Consider the following 23,245-nt stretch of genomic DNA (forward strand, 5'->3'; position numbering starts at 1 on the left):
CCGCCAAGCAGCCACGCGACCACCACCTCACTACCCGGCACTGCGCCACCCAAGGAGCCATGTCGCCGCCGGATCAGCTGCCGCCGAAGTGCACCGCCGCCAGCCGCCCGCCGCCCGAGCCGTGGCGCTGCACGGGGGGGAAGAACGGGGCCGCCGCCGCCAGCACTACACGAGCAAGGCCCAGTGGTCCAGGCTGGCAGCATCAGGAGGGTGAAAAGGGGAGGGGAGGCGCTGCGAAGGGCGGGATGGGAGCCCCCGGTCGTCTCGTTCGGGGAGACGACGCGGGGGCGAGAGACTCCATATTTATGTATACTTTACATGTGGAGTACATATTTTGCGTTCCATATATTAGTAAGTAACAGCTCCTGGAAAATAGCATCAGGTGGCACCTTACAAGACAAACAGCTCCTGGAAAATCAGTATGCAGGCTAATAATTTTCTGTTTATCAAAACCACAAGCATCTGAACCAGTTGCTCCTCACAACTACCATTATAATTTCCAATGTGGCAATGCACATCAAGCTATCTGTTCCAAAAGAGAGAAACTATAAACATATACAGAGTGCTAAATGAATGCTAAATTACAGTTATCAGTAATTACATGTTCACCACGTATGTCATTCCATGCTTATCTGTCTCCTGCGGATTGAGCTCCCATTCCGAGACAAAGAAGCTGCTCCATTATGCCCCCTCTCAGAATGCATGTATGCAAATGACAATGGTTCGGTGCCCTGAACTGAAAGTTCCCTACCTGGCGTTCCTTCTCCTTCTGGTGGGCTTCCTGTATCCATGTCTGCGAGGTGCTCGATAATGTGATTAGGTATGCTTAGTGGGCTCTCTGCTGCACCATCCACATTTTCTATTGCGGGCTCGTTTTTATCTGGAGTGTTAGATGACTTGTCGCCCTCGTGGAAGAGCTTAGAGAGAATGGCAGGCCATCTGCGCCATGAACTCTGACCGCCGTCACTGCTGAATTCATGTCGGTTGTTGTAAATGGTTATGACAGCGTGCATGATTAATGCCAGCACTGACGATGTTCCTGTGATGATGAACAACCCCTGAAAGCTGAGCAATGTAAGGCTGCTTGAAGTTTGGGAGTCATCTTTGTCAAGGCATGACGTAGCACCATACAATTCTTTCTGCATATTAACCATTCTGTCGTCTGATGCGAATTTCAGTATTCCCCTCGAAATATCAGGTGTGAGTGGAGAGCCTCGAGGGAATGCCTGCAGAGTTAGCACACAATGACGATCAGAAAAGGCTTCACTGGTGAATACATGCCAGGCATAATGCTGAGCCAGTTATTAAATTATCAATTTCCACCAGCCCAAAATAAAGCAAGGCAGATATATTGGTCATTCACGCAAGCCCTTGGTAAGGTGATTGATCATAATGCTCGCTCTCAGAATGGCTAATGATCTTACTGAAATTAAACTCAATATACTTGATACAGATTAGTGTAATACAAACAGAAAGTTAAAGCAAACTAAATGAAGACCTTATTAAGTAGATTTATCATGTCATTCAACACTTCAAGAAGCAAGCAAGCAAGCATTCTATTTCCCAATTGAATACAAATAATGTAGCAACACTTTCCACAGAACATGATCCAGCATCATTTTTAGGTTCTTGACAATGAAAATATCTAATCTTAAGTTCGTCCTTCGTTAGCTTGTTCACATGTGACAAATCAGGAATTTTAAAGTACAATTCAAAGATTGGCTAAAACTATAATTTTAACCAACAGTTCACTCTAATAATGTTTCTTTTGGAGATAGTCTGATGGCCTATAAATATATACAAATTTGAGCTACTAGCATGATCCTACAGCAAAATAGCAGCAGAAATTGATTCAGCATCTAGGATTTAGAATGCAAGAAATGTGCTACTATACAAAAACAGGAAACTGGTACTCACATAACCAAATCCATCGAGCTTGTAGGTTGGTCCAACCATAGTGTAGTTGTGGCAATACTGTTTAAGGAACACCTTAAGGTATGGTATCTCATCAATAATGACTGCAACTCTTCCAGATGTTAGGGCTTCATTGTATTGCTCAGGAGAGTCGAAGGGAATCATCTTTGATTCATCAATTTTCAACCTTTTCAAAAGAACAGGCAAGAAAGAATCATTGAGGTAGCCGACATAGCTCCCGTTCCTGATAACTTCTTCTAAATTGGTGACTGTTGGCTGAAGTTGTTCCACTGTGAGAATTGAGCTTAAACTTGCAGTATAACTCTGCTGCAATATCAGCACTACGAAAAGCCAAATAACTACTGCAATTCTTGATAAGTTGTTCAGTATCCTCTCCCTATGAGCAAACACGAGTGTTGAGAAGGAGAAGTAGAAGACCAATCCAATTTGACTGCCTGGGGGCCCTCTGAAATCTTCATTTGTTCTATGCTCAATACACCAGACTACAAAACCTGTGAAGACAAAGAAGGCCCCAGCTCCTAACCATAGGTCAGCTGTCAAAGGATCTAGGAATGTCCATGCAGTCTTCTGCCTCTGGTCCCGGACTGGAACCAGCATGCGCACCCCTGACTCTGTGTAAGGAAGAGTAAAATCCACATATAGAGAACGGTTGGCCAAGATTGTTATATCACCTACCACAACATCATATTCCTGCCAGCAACACATATAAAGTGAGTTGCGATACTTCCAATGACTTTAAAAGGCGATAATTCCCCTTTTAACCTTACAGGGCTTTACAAGAGTGCAACATATGCAAAGTACTTTTTTTTGCGGGTTACATATGCAAAGTACTTAATTGCTAATTATACTAATAACTGGAAGACAACCCTCAACTTGGGCGTATTCATATTGATACACCACTAAAATAATGCAGATAAGACAAAATGCAAGCAATTAAGCATAATCACCTAGAAGAAGAGTAACAAAATCTAAAAAATTCTCATGAATGGTAAATAGTACAAAAAATGTAATACAATCTGGAAAAGGAAAGGAACTGTACAATTTGTCAATGTAGACTATTTTTTTTCCTTGTTTGTGCACGGGTTAAACAAGCAACAATAAAGAAAACTTTCATGAACGAGTGCGGATATATGATTTTATACATTACAATACTAATGACCAATGGTCAATTAGATAATTACACTCTACTCTTTGTATACTTAAGTATTTGAGAAGAAAAACACTGAAATCCTAGTGCGGTTAGGCCATTCTGATCATCTCACGAATTTATTTCATTTTTGCCAGTTTTAGCTCCAAATATATCTCCTCTGGGGTAGGAGAGATCATAAAAAGGAGAAAAATGGAACAAAAAGAAGTCCATGCATACCTTACGATAAACACTGTAGACAAGATCGTCATAAGTTCCTTTACTATTTCCTTTCTTGTCTGCAAACGGCTTATAGTGACGGGGTACATCGTAGGATAATGCATTAATTACTGCCTCAAACACATCTATGCAGAACCCCTTGGGTTTACCATTTTCAAATTTTACAAATTCTTCAAACCCAGGTTTGACAGGTACGCCTATTTGGAGAGTTTTATTCATTGGCAATAGCCAACCTCTAGGCACATTTTCGTTATCTCCTGGCCATCTGATGGTGCCAAGATCGGCCTTCACATTTAGACTGCCAGAGATGCCAGATCCTGGAGTCCAATAACCGACTACTTTTCTCTTCTGACCGATAATGTTGATTATCGTGTAATTGACTGATAATAACTGCATGTCCGCAATACAGAAGTTCCCGCTCATACCCATGAACGTGATGTCCAAGAGTGAGCCTCGCAATTTTTCAGCAGCCTTTGAAGTATCCATTCTGTCAAAGTCAGTGGACCCATTGTTTGTTACAGATGGCCCAAAGTCTGAATTCACATATCCAGCCTTCTCTGCTGCTAATGCTAATGCCCATATGGTATCATAAGCATAGAGACCATACACCACAGGCATACTTACTGCAATTCCAGGATTCTCCAATTGGTATTTCTTGCGCCATCTCTGACTAAGGTTTTGAAGTTCCACAATATGTTGAACATGAGGTTTCACCCCAAGAACTCCTTGCATCACATCAAGTGCCGGCGAACCAACCACATCAAAGATATCTGTCAAGCCATATGCGGTAATCCAGACAAAGCCCCGGCCCATCATTCCTTCATCTTTAGCAAGCTTGAAAAAGTTACGGGCTAAAGTATGAGACATACGCACAACAAATACACTTGTCCAATTCTCTTTTAAGCCGGAGATAGCACTCTTTATATCATTCTCTGTGGCTGAAGGATGGATCTTGCACCTGTATGAAACATGAGTGTCGACTTGTCTGAGGGCATCAACAAGATCAGGAATGAACCTGGTATTGGAATCATCATCCTCAAAGACAGGGATGACTTCCCTCCAACTGTGTTTCTGAACAAGTGCGGCAATAGCTTCTGCTTGAGAGGAGTCGTTCCATGCCGTCCGGATGAAGTATGGAGTTTGCGCAGATCGCGACGGGCTATTTGCAGAGAATGAAATGATTGGAACCGATGATTTGTTACCAAGCTCAGCAAGAAATTTAGCTTGAGTTGACGTCTGCGGGCCAATTATCGCTTGCACGCGGACATTTTTCAGTAGATCAATACCTGCAATGATACTACTTTAAAACATATATTTTACAGCAGATTAAGGGTCACTATCAAACAAATGCAAGGAAAACGTGCATAGGTACAGTACATAGCAGCACCTAAGCTTTTGGGTGGCTCTATACCATTCACTAACATATGATTAAATTGGTGTAAAATCTGCAGTACAAAAGGTTCGGGGTACACGAGGTCGGTTTCACCCTAACAAAAATAACAGCTGACAACAGTATATTTTCCCTCGAATAATAAACAGATATAAATAACAAATGTTGAGAATAGCTCTAGCTTTTCAACTCATATACTTCAGTTCCAAATCTGAGGACGGGGAGACTTCCGAAATTACTTGGCTCGACGAGCTGGGGGACGCGGAAGCAGGGGATACCTTCTATCTATACCTCGGGGGGCGGCGCGACGGTGTCGAAATAAGCAAGGAGCCGAGGGCGCGCCTAGCAGGGCAGCGCCGGCCGCCGGCGACATGGGAAGTGAAAAGAAGTTTTTTTTTGAGGGGTAAAAGCCTTTTATTACTCAAAGTCCACAGAAGGTGGGATACAAGTTTGGTCATGTGGCTGGCCAAGCCACACATGACGCCCAGGAAGTAACGACAAAGCGTATTTAGCTAACTTGTGGGCTTCAACATTCGCCTCATGACCTTCGAAAAAAAATTTACTAGTGGGTGGGACTCTGCTTCTGATTTCTCTGATTACAGCTCCATACTGTCCTTGGCTTCCCTTAGCTAGATCTTCAACAACTTGCTTGCAATCGGGTGCCACGATGTAGCTATGTTGGTTGAGATCTTCCGCCAAAGCCACGGCTTCGCGACACGCTATTGCTTCCAAAGTTGCTGGATTCCAAACTCCTGCAATGACAAGCGCGGAACTGCCCATGTAGCGACCCTGGCTATCTCTGCATATAGCAACGGCTGAGCCTCCAAGCTGCCCCCGAGTGCCCGCATCTACGTGGATCTTTGCATGGTTTGCTGGGGGTGCTCTCGGTCGCACTGACCTTCTGTTCCCAGTCGTGAGGCGACCTTGTTTCTTGGGTTTTCTCAGCACATCAAGATCCTGAATATACCTAGTTATAAAGGCCGATATCGCATGTGGTGTTTGAAATATTCCATCATGTATGGCTTTCCTCCTCGATGTCCAAACAGCCCACATCGTCACTGCCACCAGGGTGAATTGGTCGTGCGAGAGGGACTCCAACAGGTTGAAGAGCCAACTCTTGGCTCGGTTCTCATGTGTAGCAGCAATGGCACTGCCTAGCTCCTCGTCCACTAGCGCCCAAGTGCATCTTGAAATGGTGCACTCGAGCAGGGAATGTCGCCAGGAGTCCAGAGCGCCACATAATTCACATGTGCTCGCCGTCGACATGTTCCGGTTCGCCCTCACGTCCTCGGTCGGGAGCGAGTGTTTCGAGAGTCGCCATAAAAACATTCGAACCTTCGAAGGCACCTCCGTCTTCCAAAGAGACTTCCAGGCGCTGGAGTCTGCATGCGAATGTGATGATCCCGAGGCACTGTTTAACCAAGCTTCTCTTCTCTGCATCGTTGCCACTAGCATATTGTATGCTGACCGTACCGAAAACTGGCCCGAACGCTCGTGAGCCCAACACCAGAAGTCGTGCATGGGTGTTGTGGGCAGCGGTATGCTAAGGATTAACTTAGCGTTAAACGCAAGGAATGTAGAATTGATCAATGTCCTGTTCCACGTTGCATTTGTGTAATCAATCAGTTCAGAAACTGTGACTGGAGGTGCAGCTACCAGGCATCCATATGGTCTCATCATCTCTGGGTGGGGGAGCCAGTTTTCTGTCCAAATATCCGTGCTCTCTCCATTGCCTATGTGCTTAATTAAACCCAGCTTCAAGATATCCCGTCCCTCCATTAGGGCTTTCCAGACCTGACTAGGATGACTCCCAAGTGAAGCTTCAAGTATGCTGGAGTTTGGGAAATAGATGCTTTTCAGTATACGCGCACTAAGGAAGGCGGGGTCCTGCAGCATACGCCAAGCTTGACGAGCTAGCATAGCAAGATTAAAAAGCTCGAAATCCTTGAAGCCAAGCCCTCCCATGCTTTTTGGTTGAGTCATAGCCTGCCAGGAGACCCAGTGTGGTTTGCGCTGACCGTTCTTACTTCCCCACCAAAACTTCCTGATCAACATGTTCAGATGCTCACAAAGGCCCCTTGGTAATTTGAAACACGACATTGAGAAAATAGGTATTGCTTGAGCCACAGCTTTGACCAACACCTCTTTGCCCGCAGAAGACATCGTCCTCTCAGTCCTCTCGACCCATCCTTGAATCTTGTTCCACAATCTGTCCTTCAAATATTTGAACGCGCCATTCTTCGAGGCTCCCACGTCTGTGGGCATCCCTAAATATTTCTCACTCAAAGTTTCATTAGGGACGTTCAAGATATTTTTGACATCATTGCGAACCAACTCGGGAACACCTTTGCTGAAGAAAATAGATGACTTGTCAAAATTTATCCGCTGACCTGTGGCAGTGCAATAAATATCCAGGACTTGGTTCACCTCGATAGCCCCCACACCATTTGCCTTGAAGAACAACAGGCTGTCATCAGCGAATAATAGGTGGTTAACTAATGGCGCCGTAGGTGCCACTTGGATCCCACCTAAGTTGGATGACTCTCTTTTTGAATTTAATAGGCACGACAGGCCCTCTGCTGCTAACAAGAACAAGTATGGAGATATCGGGTCCCCTTGTCGGATACCACGTGAAGGACAGAACTCCTCAAGCTTCTTACCGTTGAAAAGGACAGAAAATTTCACTGAAGATACCATGCTCATAACAATATCCACCCACCTGGAAGTGAACCCCAATTTCAACATTATTGCCTGGAGGTAGGGCCATTCAACTCTGTCATAGGCCTTCATCATGTCTAGCTTGAGGGCACAGGACTGATGTTTTTTGGCTTTGTTCCTTTTCATAAAACGCAAGCACTCATAGGCCGTGATGATGTTATCTGTGATTAATCTGCCAGGGACAAAAACTGACTATTCTGGTGAGATAATATCTGGGAGTATTTGCTTGAGTCGATTGGATATTACCTTAGACGCAATCTTGTAGAGGACATTGCACAGACTAATAGGCCTAAACTGTTTGAGGAGTGTGGGTTTTTTTTACCTTGGGAATGAGTACCAAGATTGTCATTGATGCAAGCTGCCGACTCATTACCCTCTACTATTTTGAGCACCACTTTCGTGACCTCTTCTCCACATACCTCCCAATGACGCTGAAAAAAGTGTGCTGGGTATCCATCCGGACCAGGAGCCTTAATTGGGAACATTTGAAACAAGGCGCACTTGACCTCCTCATGGGTATATGGAGCATTCAGGAGGGCATTCATATCAGATGTTACCTTGGTTGGGACGTGTCGCAGAACTTCCTCCATGTTATGCACCCCTTCTGACGTGTACAAATTTTTTTAGAACGCTGTTGTCATCTCCTCCATCGCAGCTGGCTCCTCAATCACTTGCCCCTGATCATCATGCAAAGATTTGATTTGATTTTTGCGTCGCCTTCTACTGGCCCGTAGATGGAAAAAGTAAGTATTTTTGTCACCATGAACTAGCCATTCCACACGCGCTCTCTGGCGCCAAAGAATTTCCTCGCGGTGAAAGAGCTCCAGCAGCCTGTCAACAATTTTCGTTTCTTCCCTGGTGGGGCCGGATCTTCCTGGAATGGCTCGCAGGAGCTGCAACTGTACTTTTAGCTGTGCTATTTGCTGTCGAACCAAGCCAAAGCTCTGCCGATCCCAAGCCGACAGATCACCAGCCAAGTCACCCAGCTTTTCATGTAATGATTCATGCTCCCACCATCCTGCATGCTCCACCTGCCCGCTACAGTAGTAAAGAGGGATTCCTCCCTCTCCCACATGGTCTCATATTTAAACGTTTTGGGACCCACCCTGCATGCATGCACATCATGTAGCATGAGAAGGATCGGGCTGTGGTCGGATCCCGCTGCCGTTTTGTGCTGAAGTGTAGACGCTATGCTGACAGCCATTCTGGATTAGCCAAACATCTATCCAGCCGAACGCAAGTATAGGTGCCATTCGTAACCTTTTTCTCGAAAGTTCAGGTTGTGCCCGTGTACCCTAAATCAGACAAACCACAAGTGTCGACCGCCTCACAGAAACCATCAATCTGAGCTTGGCTCCGACTTCCAACGCCATCATGTTCGCTCAGGTTCAAAACTTCATTGAAATCGCCAATAACAGCACATGGCCTGTTTCTGTGTCTCCGCTATGTTTTTCAGAGTATTCCACGTGTTTTGCCTGTTTGGTACTTGCGCATCGCCATAGACAAAAGTGATTCTGACCTGCATGTCCATCATATTGTCAACTAGAGCATCAATGTGGTACCTCAAGTAACCAATTATTTCTACTTTTATTTCATCATTCCAAAAAATACAAAGACCACCACTTCGTCCAGAACTACTCAACTACTCACTGCGTAACTTCTATTAAAACCTAAACCTTCCGCTAGCTGTTCAACCCTCGAGCCTTCTAATTGTGTTTCAAGAATACAGAGGATTGAGGGGGCAAACTGCCTCGCTAGAGTGCGAAGCTCACGAACTGTCGCGGCTTTGCCAATTCCGCGACAGTTTCAGCACAATAGACTCATTGCGCCGGGCGAACCCCTTCTTGAGGGTTCGCCAAACGCGCATCAGGGGTCTTGCTAGTAGTTGCACTCTTCGCAGTGTTTGTTTCAGCTGTGGAAGGGCTCGACTTGTTTCTCTTTGTCTCCTGCTTGGACGTGGGGCTCGGAGAGATCGCCGGAGGTGGCATAAGCAGGTTTTTGTTAATCTGGATGGGGTGCTGTGGTTGTGCGGTTGCTGGATCCATTAGAGCAGTTCTTTTTCTGTTTCTATCCAGGTCTTCCATCGCGACATCACTGCTTGACAGGCCCGGATCCACGTACTGCTGGCTATCAGCTGCACCTCTAGCTGCAGCTCTCCCTCCTCCTCGCCATGTACGGCCGCGACCGCGGCCACCTCTAGGGCTTTCATCCCCTCCCGGACCTCTACCAGGGCCTTGGAACCAACCTGCTTTGATGTCCTTGAAGACTAGTGCTTTCGGTGGGTGAACTCCATCGCCGCACTCCTTATACAAGTGCCCCAAGTAACCACATACAGCGCACCAGTCCGGCAACCTCTCGTACTTGATTCTGAAGATAACATGTTCCATCCCCTCCTTCTTCACCACCAATGAGACTGCATTTTTTAGAGGCTTTGTCACATCTATTCTTACCCGAACCCTTGCAAAATTGCCCTCAAAGTCCTGTGACCTTGGTTCAGCAAATATGAACTCTCCCACCGTTGACGACAGGGCCTTGATCTTGGAAAAGTAACCATCAGGTAGATCATGTATTTGCATCTAGATATCGATCTTTTTGAGTTCAATGGTCGACGGCTTGGTGAATCCGTCGTAGGGCGCCAGGACCACCGCCTTCCCCTTGAAGTACCACGGTCCCTCCTCCATTACCCTCTCCCAGTCGCCGAGGCACGAGAATTGGAGGGTATAGAGGTTGTCTTCCAGCGGCCTGATCTTAACTTCCTGCGCCAGATCCCACGCCACCCTCATGCCCTTGTAAAACCAGTATTGGCTATAAAATTTTTCGGTGTGAACCCTAGCTATAGCCATCCAGCGGGTCGCCTCTTGCTGCAGCTCACCGTCCTCCACCACCACATCTTGCAGATCATCTTCCCTTAGACCAAGTTCCTCCATCAGCGATTCAAGTTCAGAGGATGAACCCGACGCCGATGCTTTCGCAGCCATGATTCTCTCGCTCGGGGTGTGGTTCCGCGAGCGGTACGACCCTATCTCCGCCCCCTCTGCGCGGCCACCACGTCCAGAAGAAGCAGCAGGCCACCGCCGGGGAGAAGCGGCAGGGGACGACGATCTCTACGGTGAAGGCAGCGCCGTTGCCCGAGAGGAGGAAACCCTAACGAGAAGTGAAAAGAAGTAGAAAGGGGCGACGGCGCCTCCCCCGCCGGATGCCATGGACTCACGCGGAAGGTTGGTCTTAAGTTAATCAAGGCCCATGATCGGCCCACCCAAAAGATAAGCCCGTGTGTTTTCAGAAGATCATTAGGCCCATGTACCCGTCTTCGTAGCGAGTATTGCCTACTGCTCAGTTTGAACGGGGAGGCTGTGCAGCGGGTACGTACCTGCGGACGCGGCCTCGACGGCGTCGACTCCGGTGTCCCGGAGGTGAAGCTTCAGCCTGGTGCGGTGGGCGGCGTGTCTAGCGTCGGCGTAGAAGTCCTCGAGAGCCAGCTCGATGCACGTCCAGCTGATGTTCCCCACCCATGTCGACCTGTCCAAGATCACACCCACGTCCACCACCTGCTGCCGCCGCCGAGGAACCACGCCACCCCGCCGCGCCGCGACACCGGAAGCCACGCCGAATAGAAGCGCTAGAGCGAGGAGGAGGGCGTGGCGGCGGAGGACCGCCATGGCGACCCGAGGAAGCGCCACGGCTCTCATACTTTTTGATGAACGCGGCGATGGGTTTGTGATTGTGGCTGCCTTTACATGCATGCACGCGCCAGCCAATTCCTTTCACTGACCATCTACGCAGTGTTCTCTCCCCAAGCTCACACTCAGGCTGGTCACAGTGGGGAGGAACTTAGGAGTAACATCACACACTCCAATACAACTTTGCTTATGTAGCACATATTTAGTGAAAAGAGAGGTGCTTGTGGTAACTAGCTAAGTTACCGGAACATCACACACTCCAAAAAACAATGAGTCTATAACCTAATAAATACATCGTTGCATGATACTACATAGATGTTCCTACCCACTATGGTGATAGTAACATAGTCTAGGAAAGTATGAAATTACTAGCTTATGTTTTTGCCTATTGTGACCCGCCTCAGCTGACCGTCTGATCGTGTGCTTCCGAACGAGCCAGGTGCACGCGTGGCTCCTTCTGTGGCGGGTAATTATTTACTTATTTAATTTCTCTGCGAGGAAACATAATGAAAAACCCAAGAGTTCAAGATATTATTAGATGTTACTCGAAAATTCATGGCATTTCCAGGACGAGGGAGCAGCGTGTGGACGGTGTGGGTTCAAACTTCAAAGTTATTGGTCTAGGTCTCCCTCCTCAAGGAACTCCGGAAGCTTGCCAAGTTGCCGTGTTTGGCCGTTGAAAAGTTGCCAAATTATTGCCGTGTATGGCCATGGAGAAGTCAGCTTGCATACAGTAGGCGTGCGTACTGATCCTACTCCTGCAGCTGGAGTTTTCTGCAGCAGGCAGCAGCGATCTGCTAAATGGGGACTCAAGATCTTGTACGCGCTAAATCAAAGTCAGCTGGTAAAGCCAAAACAAGCTCGATCGAGAATCTTTCTGAATGAAAGAAACAAGCAAATAGAGGATTTCAGAGTGTGGAGGGAAGGAGACGAAGCAGCTGTCACTTGGGGGTGTGTGTGGACACACCGGTCAAAAATCACGATCCAGCCATCCCCTTCAAACCTGTCCTATAGACCAGCACGACGGCACCTCTCATATTCAACCCATATTCGGGGTGGATATGGAAAGTCCAGACATGCTCAAGCGCGTTGGCCACATCGGACCTAATAGATCAAACCCTATTTATAAAAGTTTAAGAAGTTTTGCCAAATGGATAAAAAAATACAAGCATAATTCAAATTCACAAGCATGGTGACATGGCTTATGAGTTGGCACCGACTAGAATGTTTTTTTTCCTGAAAAACTTCCAATCTATTCATCTTTAATCATGACAGTACAACGAACAATAGAAGTAATAATATCTAGATTCTTAGGCCACCTAGCGACGACTAGGAGCACTGAAGCGAGCCAAAAGAAAGCCGACGTCATCGCCCCTCCCTCGCTGGAGCCGGACACAACTTGTTGTAGTAGACAATCGGAAAGTCATCATGCTAGGCATCAAAGGACCAAGGCATCAGAACAACAACCGCCGCCGATGAATAGAAACTTAGATAGGAAGGATCGAATCTGAAGACACATGGACAAAGACGAACAAAGACCGGACTGGAACAGATCCACCAAAGGCAACTGCCGATCGAATCCCGCGAGATCCTCCGGAGACACACCTCCACACGCTCTCCGACGATGCTAGACGCACCACCGGGGCGGGGGCTTAGCGGGGAGAACCTTATTCCATCTTCATAAAGCTGTCGTTGTCTCGTCTTTCTGAGCAGGACACAAACCTAATAAAACTTGAAGAAACACCTAAAAACGGAGCCCTCCCTCCGGCAAGGGCCGGGATCCACGGCGCACCCATGGCTCTAAGGCCATAGAAGATGTGGAAGATCGGCGCCGCCGCCGACGGGAGGCAGAAACCCTAGCTGCCTTTTCTTGGAGGAGAGACGAAGGGAGGAGAGATAAAAAAGTTGCCGTCTGGGATGTTAACCGGTCGAAACTGGTGAAAAATAGTGAAAAACCACATGAGGATTGTTTTTGTCTAGTTTTCAAAGTGGATGGTTGTGAATTAGACATTTTTGTCGTCTGTATAGGGTTGTGTTTTAGACTTTGGTGACAATTTGAGATTGTAATAGGGTATGGTTAAGTCTCAGTCGACTAAGGTTTAACCAAGTCTCAGTCAAGTGACATAACATGTAAAAGAAAAAAGAAAATTTTGCACATATCTTAATGCAAGATCCCATGAATATAGCACCGACTGAGACTTCTGACTCAGACTTAGCAAGACTGATTGTAATACGGTCTTCTTTTTTTTGGTGTCCGACTTTTACAATTTACAGTTGCTTGTCTACAATGTACAGTAATTCTCCATTGCTCACTAGTCACTACAATCAATCTAGCTATTCATCGTCATCGTCATCGCTGCAAGAGAATCAAGTCGGAGTCTCGGAGAGCCGTAGTTGATCACCCAAGGTTTAAGGGCCTCTGCCATTCTCTCCAGAGCCGTCGGGATTCAGAGCCGCCTCATCCCTCTCCTGTCGACCGGCGGCTAGCTCGATCTCACCGGTTGCCGGGCTTGCCGTCCCCGACCACTCGCTCGTGTAGGGCGCGCTGAGCGGGCTGCCAAGCTCGCTGTGCGCAATAGGAGGGGAGGCAACCGTGTTGTTCCGGACAGACACGGCGCCGCCGTCGTCCTTGACCCTGAAGGTGTGCGACGAGGGGTCCTTGTCGTCGAAGAGCTTGAACAAACTCGAGAGCCAGTCCTTCCAGGACAAGTGCGGCGGGAGCTCCCGTCGGTTGGCCGCGACAAAGGTGGCGAGGTGGACGACGCAGCAGAGGAGTGAGGTGGCGCCGGTGATGAGGAACAGGCCCCAGAAGCTGCTGAAGCTGAGGCTGTTGGATGTGAACGGCCCGCCGTCCTGTGTAGCACCATCGTCGTTAGGGTCGCCGAACCACTTGCGCTCGATCATGTTCATCTCATCGCTTTCGGTGAGCTTCAGGATGGCCTGCGACAGGTCCGTCACGTACGGCGACCCCTTGGGGAAGGCGAACCCGAACCCGCCGGTCCTGTTGAGCGGCCCCGTCATGGTGAAGTTGTCGCGGTAGGTCTTGAGGAAGATCCTGAGGTAGGGCGTCTCGTTCACGACGGCGCCAATGCTGCCGTTGAGCAGGCATTCGTGGATGGTCTGCGAGTTCGGGTACCGCACGAGCCTTCCCTGCGGGAACCCCGACGCCGTCATGGCCCTGAGCACGAAGGAGTTGTTCATGACCCCGACCATCTCCGTGCCCCGCTGCAGCTCGCCGTAGTCGGCCACGGCCGGCTCCAGCTGCGGCACCGTGAGCATGGACGTGAGGCTCGCCGTGTAGCTGGACTGCAGGATGAGCACGACGAAGACCCACACGAGCACCACGAACCTGGAGAGGTTGCTCTTGAGCGTCTCCCTGTGGGCGAAGACGAGGGTGGAGAAGCCGAAGTAGAGGAGCGTGCCGACCTGGTAGGAGGCCGGCCCGCGGAACTCGCGGTTGGCGCGGTGCTCGATGGCCCAGACCACGAAGCCGGTGAAGAGGAAGAAGGCGGCGCTAACGAACCAGAGGTCGTAGCGGAGCGGCTTAAGGAAGACCCACGTCCGCTTGTTGCTCCGCTGGTCGCGCACCCGCACCAACATGGCAATGGCCGTCCCCGCGTAAGGCAGCGTGAAGTCCACGTAGTTCGACCGGTTCGCCGTCATGGTGATGTCTGCCACCGCCGCGTCGAACGTCTGCAGAAAATGGAGGAACGACAAGGCCGATTAATTTATCCAATTTTTTCTCAACGGAAAGAAATCCTTCGGTATGTAATGTGAAAACTGATAGGTTTATACATAATCTGCAGGGCCTCTTCTTCAACAAATATCGCTTTGATAACTGATAACAATATAGTATGCAATTCATATTAAAATATCCAGCATCTAAGTCATTTGTTTCAGTTTGTCTAATTCACATCTAGATATTTTTTTAAGGATGTCACATCTAAGCTCTCATAAATATATAATGCAACAATAAGAAATGAAGAAAAAACTTGAATAAAAAAATAGACTACAACCAGAAATCTAGATGTGTCCTAGACAGATCCTGTTTGTTTAATCTAAAAACAGCGACCGATATGACCAATACGACCGGCAATGCAGCCAATATGAGTTATCCATGCATCTTGAGAACTGGGCAGCAGCCCAGCCCAATGGCAAGGACGCAAGGTGATAGTGGCCCATCCTTGCAGACTGTTGTTCGACTCACGTCGGCAGCGAATTTACGCGATCTCATTCGGTTCGGTGAGCTTCTTCTATATTGCTAGATCTCATTTTCTTAATTTTAGTTATCCAACGCATCTTCGGCATGGTCGCCCATCGTTTTCGGAGACGGTAGCGGTCTTTGGCGTGTCACCTCCTCCAAATCCAAACAAAAACAAAGGGAAAAGAATGCATACATGTTTAACACACGCACGACTTTTTCTACGCTAAAATGGTACCCAGACCAGCCAAGCAGGGTCCTATATAGTCCTAGTGACCTAGTAGGATGACAAGGATCTCCACTGCTACTATACAAAACTGCGACCAGTTGTTGCTAATTTAAGCAGTATAATCATCATCACAGTTGCTTAATCGCTTACCGCCAGACGAGATCACCCGAGCACGATTCGGTTCCCAAAACAAGCAGCCACGGCCACCCACTACGCTACACGACAAGCTCGTGGGGACACGACTACAGATTCCAGTAAGCGCGCTGCGTGCAGTGCAGATCCCAATCTTCTCAGACGACGTGGAACGTTCAAAGTTCAGTGTGTGGGGCGTGATGTCGTCAATCGTGACATACTGGGCTCACGTTGGCAGGGCACACATCATGCCTTGCTAGGTTCCAAATAACAGAGGTAGTACTACAAAATGAGCAATGTTACACCCACGACGTATATGGTTTTTACGTAAAAAAGGACGTGGAAACAAGGGATTGGTTCGTAGGTTTAAGTAGCTTTTACATAGATGTAGGATGTGCTAGCTACCTAATCTAAATTTTCTCCACTTAATCTAAATTTCCTCCGCCTCGTAAATCACAAAGCCGTCATCAGACGACTTAAAACTATCCAAATTGAAAAGTTTAAACTATTGCTGATATGTTTTTTTTTTCTAGGGGCCTTGTAATCCCAATGAGAGAGAGTAGCTTTTTATCATTCTCTATTAAAAAAGAGAGAGAGAGAGCACCCTTTAGCAAAAACTTGCATACCAAATATTCACTTGTATCAAAATATAAGATCTTTTTTGATACTCCATTTATATCAACAAACATCATATATTTTGATATAGAGGGAGTACGAGTTAACAAGGGTGAAAGGTTGTTTAGGTTTCATGCACTAGATCATGAGCCACTGTTAATATATGCTCTAGCATGCATTAGTTTTCCTAATACGTGTTGCAATGTTAAACATCCATCATTATAGACCTTTGCTTTTGCAATATTCCCATTTTACATACAAAAAGCATATATACAAACAATATAGTACTTGCTCCAATTCATATTACTTGTTGCTACTTCAATACAACTTTAATACAAGTAGTACTATGGATTGGAGGGGGTACAATAAATTGACACATTATTTTTCAAGAAAGTCACTGTGAGTTATATAATGAATACTTTTTTGCCGCATAGGTATCTAATAAATACTACTCTCTTCGGTCCATAATAAGTGTCATAATTTTAAATTAAGGTTAAACTAATCTTAATTCAAAACTACGTCCCTTATTTTGAATCAGAGAGAGTAGTAAGATAGAAAATAATAAAATATATAATCAATCCATATGCGTAAGAGGAGCCACAGTCTATTACTTCTTTGGCTTATACTCCCTCAGTTTCAAAATATAAGGTATATCCGTTTTTTAAAAGTCAAACATGTGCATGTTTGGTCAAGTTTTTTTAAAAAAAATATCAATATCTACAATATCAATTTTGTATCATTAGATCCATCAAGAAAAATATTTTTGTAGTTTATTATTTTGTATTGTAAATATTGATATTTTATTTTATAATCTTGGTCAAACATACACAAGTTTAACTTACACAAAATCAATAAATCTTATATTCTGAAATGGAGAGAGTATATACATTGACCCGTCTTCGGTCCATGGATGTTAACCAACAACTTGATAACACTGACGTTTTCAAAGGGAAAAGGAAACCTTGACAACAATGGTATACTGGCATTCAATGGTCAGCTGGCCTATCTCCACAAAAACAAAACGGTCAACTGGCTTAATGGCTAGGAATGTTATTCAACTCAAAATATTCGCCAAATTTGAACAAGGTATGCCCAAAATCTCTCGTCCCAATCACACATGTACTGTATGGTGTTGTGCGACTAGTCTATGCCGGGCCACACACATATTTTTCTCTCACAAAACAATACTCTTGTCACCAAGTTGACCCTCGCTAATGTCTTGACCCTTATTAGTACTAGTATATATCTGTGCATGATATACGTTTGTTTGATCCAGCATAGAGTACTGATGCTAGTTTTATTTTATGTAACGTGTAACTTTTATATCATCACGTCAGGGTAGAAAATGGTGGTTAATTGAAGTGATATCTTTGGGATCATGGTGCATGACTTAACAAACATGCAATGATAAGTAACAGCATCATGAAAGCAGGTTAGATTAAGGACTGCTACTTAGTACTTACCCCATTGCCAACCGCCTGGACAAGGTCGTCGTAGGGCATGGACGCCGCCTTCACGTACTCGAACGGCAGGGCGTAGGGCAGCAGCCGCACCGCCGCCTCGAACACCTCGATCACGAACCCGCTGGCCGTCGTCTGGTTCGTCGCCGGATCCACCTCCAGCCGCACGATCGGCTTGTAGCTGTCCGACACGTTCCCCGGCACCGCCACCCGCAGCTTCCGCCCGCTCGTCGGCTGCACCCACCCCGTTGGCCGGACCGTCGAATCTCCCGGCCAGATCACCGGCCGGAGCTCGCCGCTCGACTCGTTGGAACCGCTGTCTACCTGCCGGCTCAGCCCGTGCCGAGGCGTCCAGAACCCGATGATCCTCTCTCTTCCGTTGTCCATGATGTTCACCACCTGGAAGGCCGGCACGGCGAGCTCGCCGTTGACGAGCTCGAACTTGCCTCCGAGGCCGTCGAATTTCGTGCTGTTGATAGCTCGGAGGAAGTTGAGGCCTGATCTTGACTTGCCGAGCCCGGCGATGTCGGTCGGGCCGCCCTTGCCGCCTACGAGCCCCGGTGGCGACGATAAGTCGCCGGAGCTGAGTCGCCCTGCTGCGGACGCGACGGCCCACGCGGCGTCGTACGCCCACAGAGCGTAGCAGCCCATCACGGCTTGCGCCGGCTCGGCGTCCCGGTGGTCGCGCATGTACCGGTGCGCCCATCGTTTCTTGACGTCGCGCAGCCGCGTCGTGTGTGGCACGTAGGGCGTCAGCCCGATGACGCCCTGCGGCGGGTCGACCGAGCCGAGGAGGCCCGTGAGCCCGTCGGTGATGACCCACACGTAGCCCTCGGCCATCATGCCGGTTTCCACGGCGGCGGCGAACACTTTCTTCGCGAGCTCGGGGCGCGTGTGCAGCACAAAGACGCGCGTCTGCTCGGACTCCATGCGTAGCAGCGCCGCGGCGATGGCGTCGTGCAACGCCGCGGCCGGGAGCGCGCAGCGGTAGGGGACCTCGGCGCGCTCGGCGGTGAGGGCGTCGACGAGGAAGGGCACGAAGGCGGCGCCGTAGTCGTCGTCCTGGTAGATGGGCACGACGCGGCGCCACCCGAAGTGCGTGGCGAGCGCGGCGATGGCGTCGGCCTGCGACGCGTCGCTCAGCGCGGCACGGGCGAAGAACCTCGCCGTGCCAGGCGACACCGACGGGCTCGTGGCCGAGAAGGACACGACGGGGACCTCCGCCTGCGTGGCGAGGTCGGCGACGAAGGCCGACTCGACGGACGACTGCGGGCCGAGGATGGCACGCGCTCCCTGGACCGTCATCAGCTGCAACGCTGCACGCACGCAGCAAGGCAAGAACACGCGGCGTCAAAACAACGACCGTGGAGACGCGCTGGTGCGCGCGTGGAGAGGGATCAGAACAGAAGCGCTGTCAGTCCATACCGGCGGACGCAGCGGCGACGACGTCTCCGCCGGAGTCATGGGGCACGATCCGAACCCGGACGGAGGAGTTGGGGTAGGCGGCGTAGAAGTCCTCCAGGGCCATGGGGATTGTGGTCGTGGCGATCTTGCCGACTGGCGAGCCGGCGTCGACGATGAACCCCACCTTGACCTCCGTCGGCGTGGTCGGCTGCGCCTGCGCCGTCAACAGGATCGAGGCGGCGAAGCATGCCAGGAGGAAGCGAGCATGGGCGTGCCCAGCCATGGGAGAGAGACCAGGAGAGTCAACTGCTCCGTCGAGGGAGAAGTTTGTTTGCAGTCCGCGAAGACGGACGCCCTGCGCTGCGTGGCAGCTTTGTATAGTCACCACACCACATGTGTAGAGAGCTCTTGTTTGTTTTTGGTTGGAATGGATACTGATTTGCGCGCGTGCAAGTTGGGCAATTGGGTGGAACAGAAACTTGGAAGTCGTCGTCAACACGCTAATAGGGCCGGAGAGAAGGGTCAAAGATGCTGCTAATAGGGCTGGGATGGGCTTCACAACGCGAGTGCGAAGTTCTGGTGCTCGGGCACCTTGGTGCCTTTTTTTTTGACAAAATCGAAAAACATATTTAAAATTTTGGAATAATTCAAATATAATTCTGTAGAAACTTGTATGTATTCACTAAGAATCCATAAAACTTTGTTTTGAAAAAATGTAATGCAAGCTTTACGAAAAGACCAAAATTCCAGCCCAAGAACAAGAAAAAGAAGCCCATTTGAAAATACATATTTTTCTTTATTTTGTACGCCACGCGTGATAATAAAAATGATATGAAAAATTTGCAGATACATAATATACATGTGTATGTGTTTCCAAAACAATCAGATTTGTTTTGCGTTCTAGCAAAATGCTTTAAACGGGGTGGCCCATGCACCATTGCTAATTTTCGTTCACAATGCGCGGTCCATGAGCTCATCATTGGTGATTTTCCTGGGCTCGTCTTTATGTATTCTCTGTTGAAAATTCTTGAAAATAAATATATTCCATTTGACACTCTTTGTGACAAATTGTCGTAGAAACAGACGCGGAGACTGTTTCCTTTCCTGGAAAAACCAGAACTTTATTCATCTAAAACATTCGCCAGGTTGTCAGCCACCAGGCAACTAGGGGTCTCACTGATCCAGCTTTCGGTCACAGATATGCGTCGGACCATTAGTCGATTTTATTACATGTTAAACTAGAGATGATACCCAATGCGCTGCGGCGGGAATTAGAAATAGCTATTTCAATGCGAATTGGAAGTATTAAACTTTAGTATTTGAATTAGCAATATGAGAATTGAAACTAAGTACATATAAGTTATTAAATTTAATTATTGCATAGTTGTAAATTTTTTTATTGAATATGACTAGCATGCAAGGTGCATATTAAGGTGGGTCTTTTTTTATGCATAGTCTCATGATGAGTTGGCATAGTTGTATGTTGAGAGAATTTAACTGGGCATGCATGGTAGCACGATGAGTTGGCATAATTGCATGTTAAGATAATTAAGTTAATGTGGATCAACTATTTAGATATATACAACTTTCTTTCCGGTTTGTATGACTCAATTTGTAAATCTCTCCAACCAAGGTAAATGATGAGTGGTGGAATAAATTTCATACTTTGCAAAAGTACTTAATTACTACACTCATTTTTCTCAAAAGATGTGTCGATTGATGCATTAACTACAATGCATGCATGACCATTAAATGACCAATAATTTGGCATGCTTCGTTTTTTTTCTTGATCCTAGCATGCAGTGATTTAATGCATCTTGAAATCTGAACATGTAATGATGCGTAGTAGAATTGAGACTTATAAAATAGAAAAACATTTTTTTTTCAGATGAGTCATATAAACCGAAAAAGGAGGGGGTAGGATGTAGGATAACGAAATAATTAACTACTAGCTAGCTCTCCAACTTCTATAGAGATGGGCCTCACATCTGAACGAGAATCGTGGCACACCCCATAAGGTAGCACACGTACCCCATAAGAGCAACTTCAATGGGGCGACCCAAACGGACAGCGATTTTGTTCGTTTTTTGTCCGCTTGGGTCGGCCGCCCGCCTGGCGTCTTTAGATATGGATCGGCAGCCGCCCTATTTTGCATTAATGAATTTGTATAGTTTGAATCAAATAACATAGTTTGAAGCGAATAAAAAATAGCATAGTTTTACAAGCCGAATAAAAATAAAAATGTCTGACATAGTTCTGACATAGTTTTGCAAACGAATAAAAAAAGATACATCTATTGATTGCCAACATGAGCCCACATATGATCAACCAAATCATTTTGCAGGTGCACATGAGTTTTCCAATCACGCATGTCATGATGAAATTGGTTGAACAGTTCAAACATTCTCACATTGAAAATGAAACCCTTGATCGTTCAGACGTTCCGGGCGCTCTCTCGGTTGAAAAGATGCCTACTCATACGGAAACGGCGGCGGAATTTTTCATGTTTGAACGACGGGTTTGTTGTATCAAAGTAGTCCTCCCAAAGAAGGAAATATCCGCTCTCTCGGTTGCGATTCAACGCCGAAAGATGGCCCGGAATGGAGCCACAAAACAATGGCCGCTGGCTGTTGAGGTGGTGTTGGACCAACACGGCAACCAATATCTCTTCCTCCTCATCGGACGACGAATCGTCAGAGTCGCAAAGGAAATTGTGAAAAAAGAACTCGTTGGCGGAGTCTATTTTGTACCTTGGCAAACTGTCGAACAGCTTGCGGGTGTCGATGAAGGAGACAGACGGCGAAGGGAGTCGCGGCGCGCACGTACCAGCTAGCTGCCCTGCCGGCGTCCGACGAGTGGGCCGGTGAGGATCTGGCGGGGCGGCTTCTTGATCGGGGGCGGCTGTGTGGTGGGGGGAGGGGGGTGGGAAGCAGTCGGCTCCCCGGCCGCAAGATGGTGGTGGCGGGCGACGTGGGGGTGGGCGACATTGCTGGGCGGATGTGGAGTCGCCGACAGTTGGCAGAGTCGCCTACAAAAATGGGCGGCGGAGACGACGACGAAGGAGGCGGGCGAGGGTCGTTGTTGGATGGGGGAGGCCAATGTGCCACCGACCAGCGGGCCCGGGGGAGGAGAAGGCGAGCGTGCGCGCGTCCGTGATGTGTCCGCGTCGACGCAAATCCGGCTCAAAAATGGGCCAGGAATGGGTCGTCCGTGGACGAAAAGCGGACGCGCGTACGATTAGGTCGGCGCGTTGGGCCACCTTTTGTGTCTGCGCCGACCCAAACGGACGGCTGTGGACGAAATGGGTCGCCCCATTGGAGTTGCTCTAAGGTAGCACACATACCCGGTTTGAGGAATCTTCTAGAGGGTTCCTTGGATTTGGGAACCTTCTTGTTTATTACTTTTGCTTTCTCTTTATTGTTTTCTTTAATTTTCAAAAAGTAAAAGAATACTGAAAAATATTCAGGCTACTTTTGTTTAGAGAAAAGGTGTTTATAAAAACTGTTCAGAAGTTATAGCTTAAAACCATTGTTAAAAAAATGTGAGGAATTATAAAATATTTGAGAATTTCATAAAATGCTTGACTTGTAAAAATGATAAAAAATATCAACTTCTTGTTTCAAAAAATGTTAGTATTTTTACAAATGTTCCAAATTTCAAAATATTTGTCTTTCAAAAAATGTAACGACATGAAAACTTTCTGGTGCGTGGAGAGGACCATAAACGTTGTCCATACCGGCGGAAGTAGCGACGTGAATTCTCCGCCGGAATCATGATGCAAGATCGGAACCTATGGAGGAATTGGGGAAGGTGGCGTAGAAGTCCTCAAGGGACATGGGGATTGTGGACGTGGTGATCTTGCGAACCGATGAGGTGGCGTCCATGAGAAAATATTACCGGAAAAGTTTCAAAAATAAAAGAAATTGTTTTGAGTTTCTTTACTGGAATGACTTCGAAGAATACCGAATAGGTGCAAAATATACCGCAAGATCTAAGATAAATATATGAGTGCTTCGGGAATTACGGGGAGCCCCCCATAATTTATCTATGTGCCATGGCTGTCCTAATAGGATAAAGGCCTTTAGGGCAGGGCTCATACGCCTAAAAGGACCATC

At 47.5% G+C, this 23,245-nt stretch overlaps 2 protein-coding genes across 2 annotated transcripts; both read right to left on the reverse strand.

Annotated features, from left to right (window-relative positions):
- Positions 1-395: 395 nt before the first annotated feature.
- On the reverse strand, positions 396-9,985 carry LOC119309608 (glutamate receptor 2.9-like). The gene is made up of 4 exons (XM_037585582.1): positions 9,655-9,985; positions 3,302-4,587; positions 1,918-2,625; positions 396-1,226 (listed from the first exon to the last, which is right to left on the reverse strand). The coding sequence occupies exons 1-4, from the start codon at positions 9,983-9,985 to the stop codon at positions 618-620; spliced, it is 2,934 nt and encodes a 977-aa protein (XP_037441479.1). The 3' UTR covers positions 396-617.
- A 3,285-nt stretch (positions 9,986-13,270) lies between these two features.
- On the reverse strand, positions 13,271-19,506 carry LOC119309558 (glutamate receptor 2.8-like). The gene is made up of 3 exons (XM_037585540.1): positions 19,152-19,506; positions 17,730-19,042; positions 13,271-14,782 (listed from the first exon to the last, which is right to left on the reverse strand). Exons 1-3 carry the CDS (start codon positions 19,411-19,413, stop codon positions 13,499-13,501), a joined length of 2,859 nt encoding a protein of 952 aa, XP_037441437.1. The 5' UTR covers positions 19,414-19,506; the 3' UTR covers positions 13,271-13,498.
- Positions 19,507-23,245: the final 3,739 nt, after the last annotated feature.

The sequence above is a fragment of the Triticum dicoccoides genome, chromosome 5B (genome assembly GCF_002162155.2).
Source record: "Triticum dicoccoides isolate Atlit2015 ecotype Zavitan chromosome 5B, WEW_v2.0, whole genome shotgun sequence".
Lineage (NCBI taxonomy): Eukaryota > Viridiplantae > Streptophyta > Magnoliopsida > Poales > Poaceae > Triticum > Triticum dicoccoides.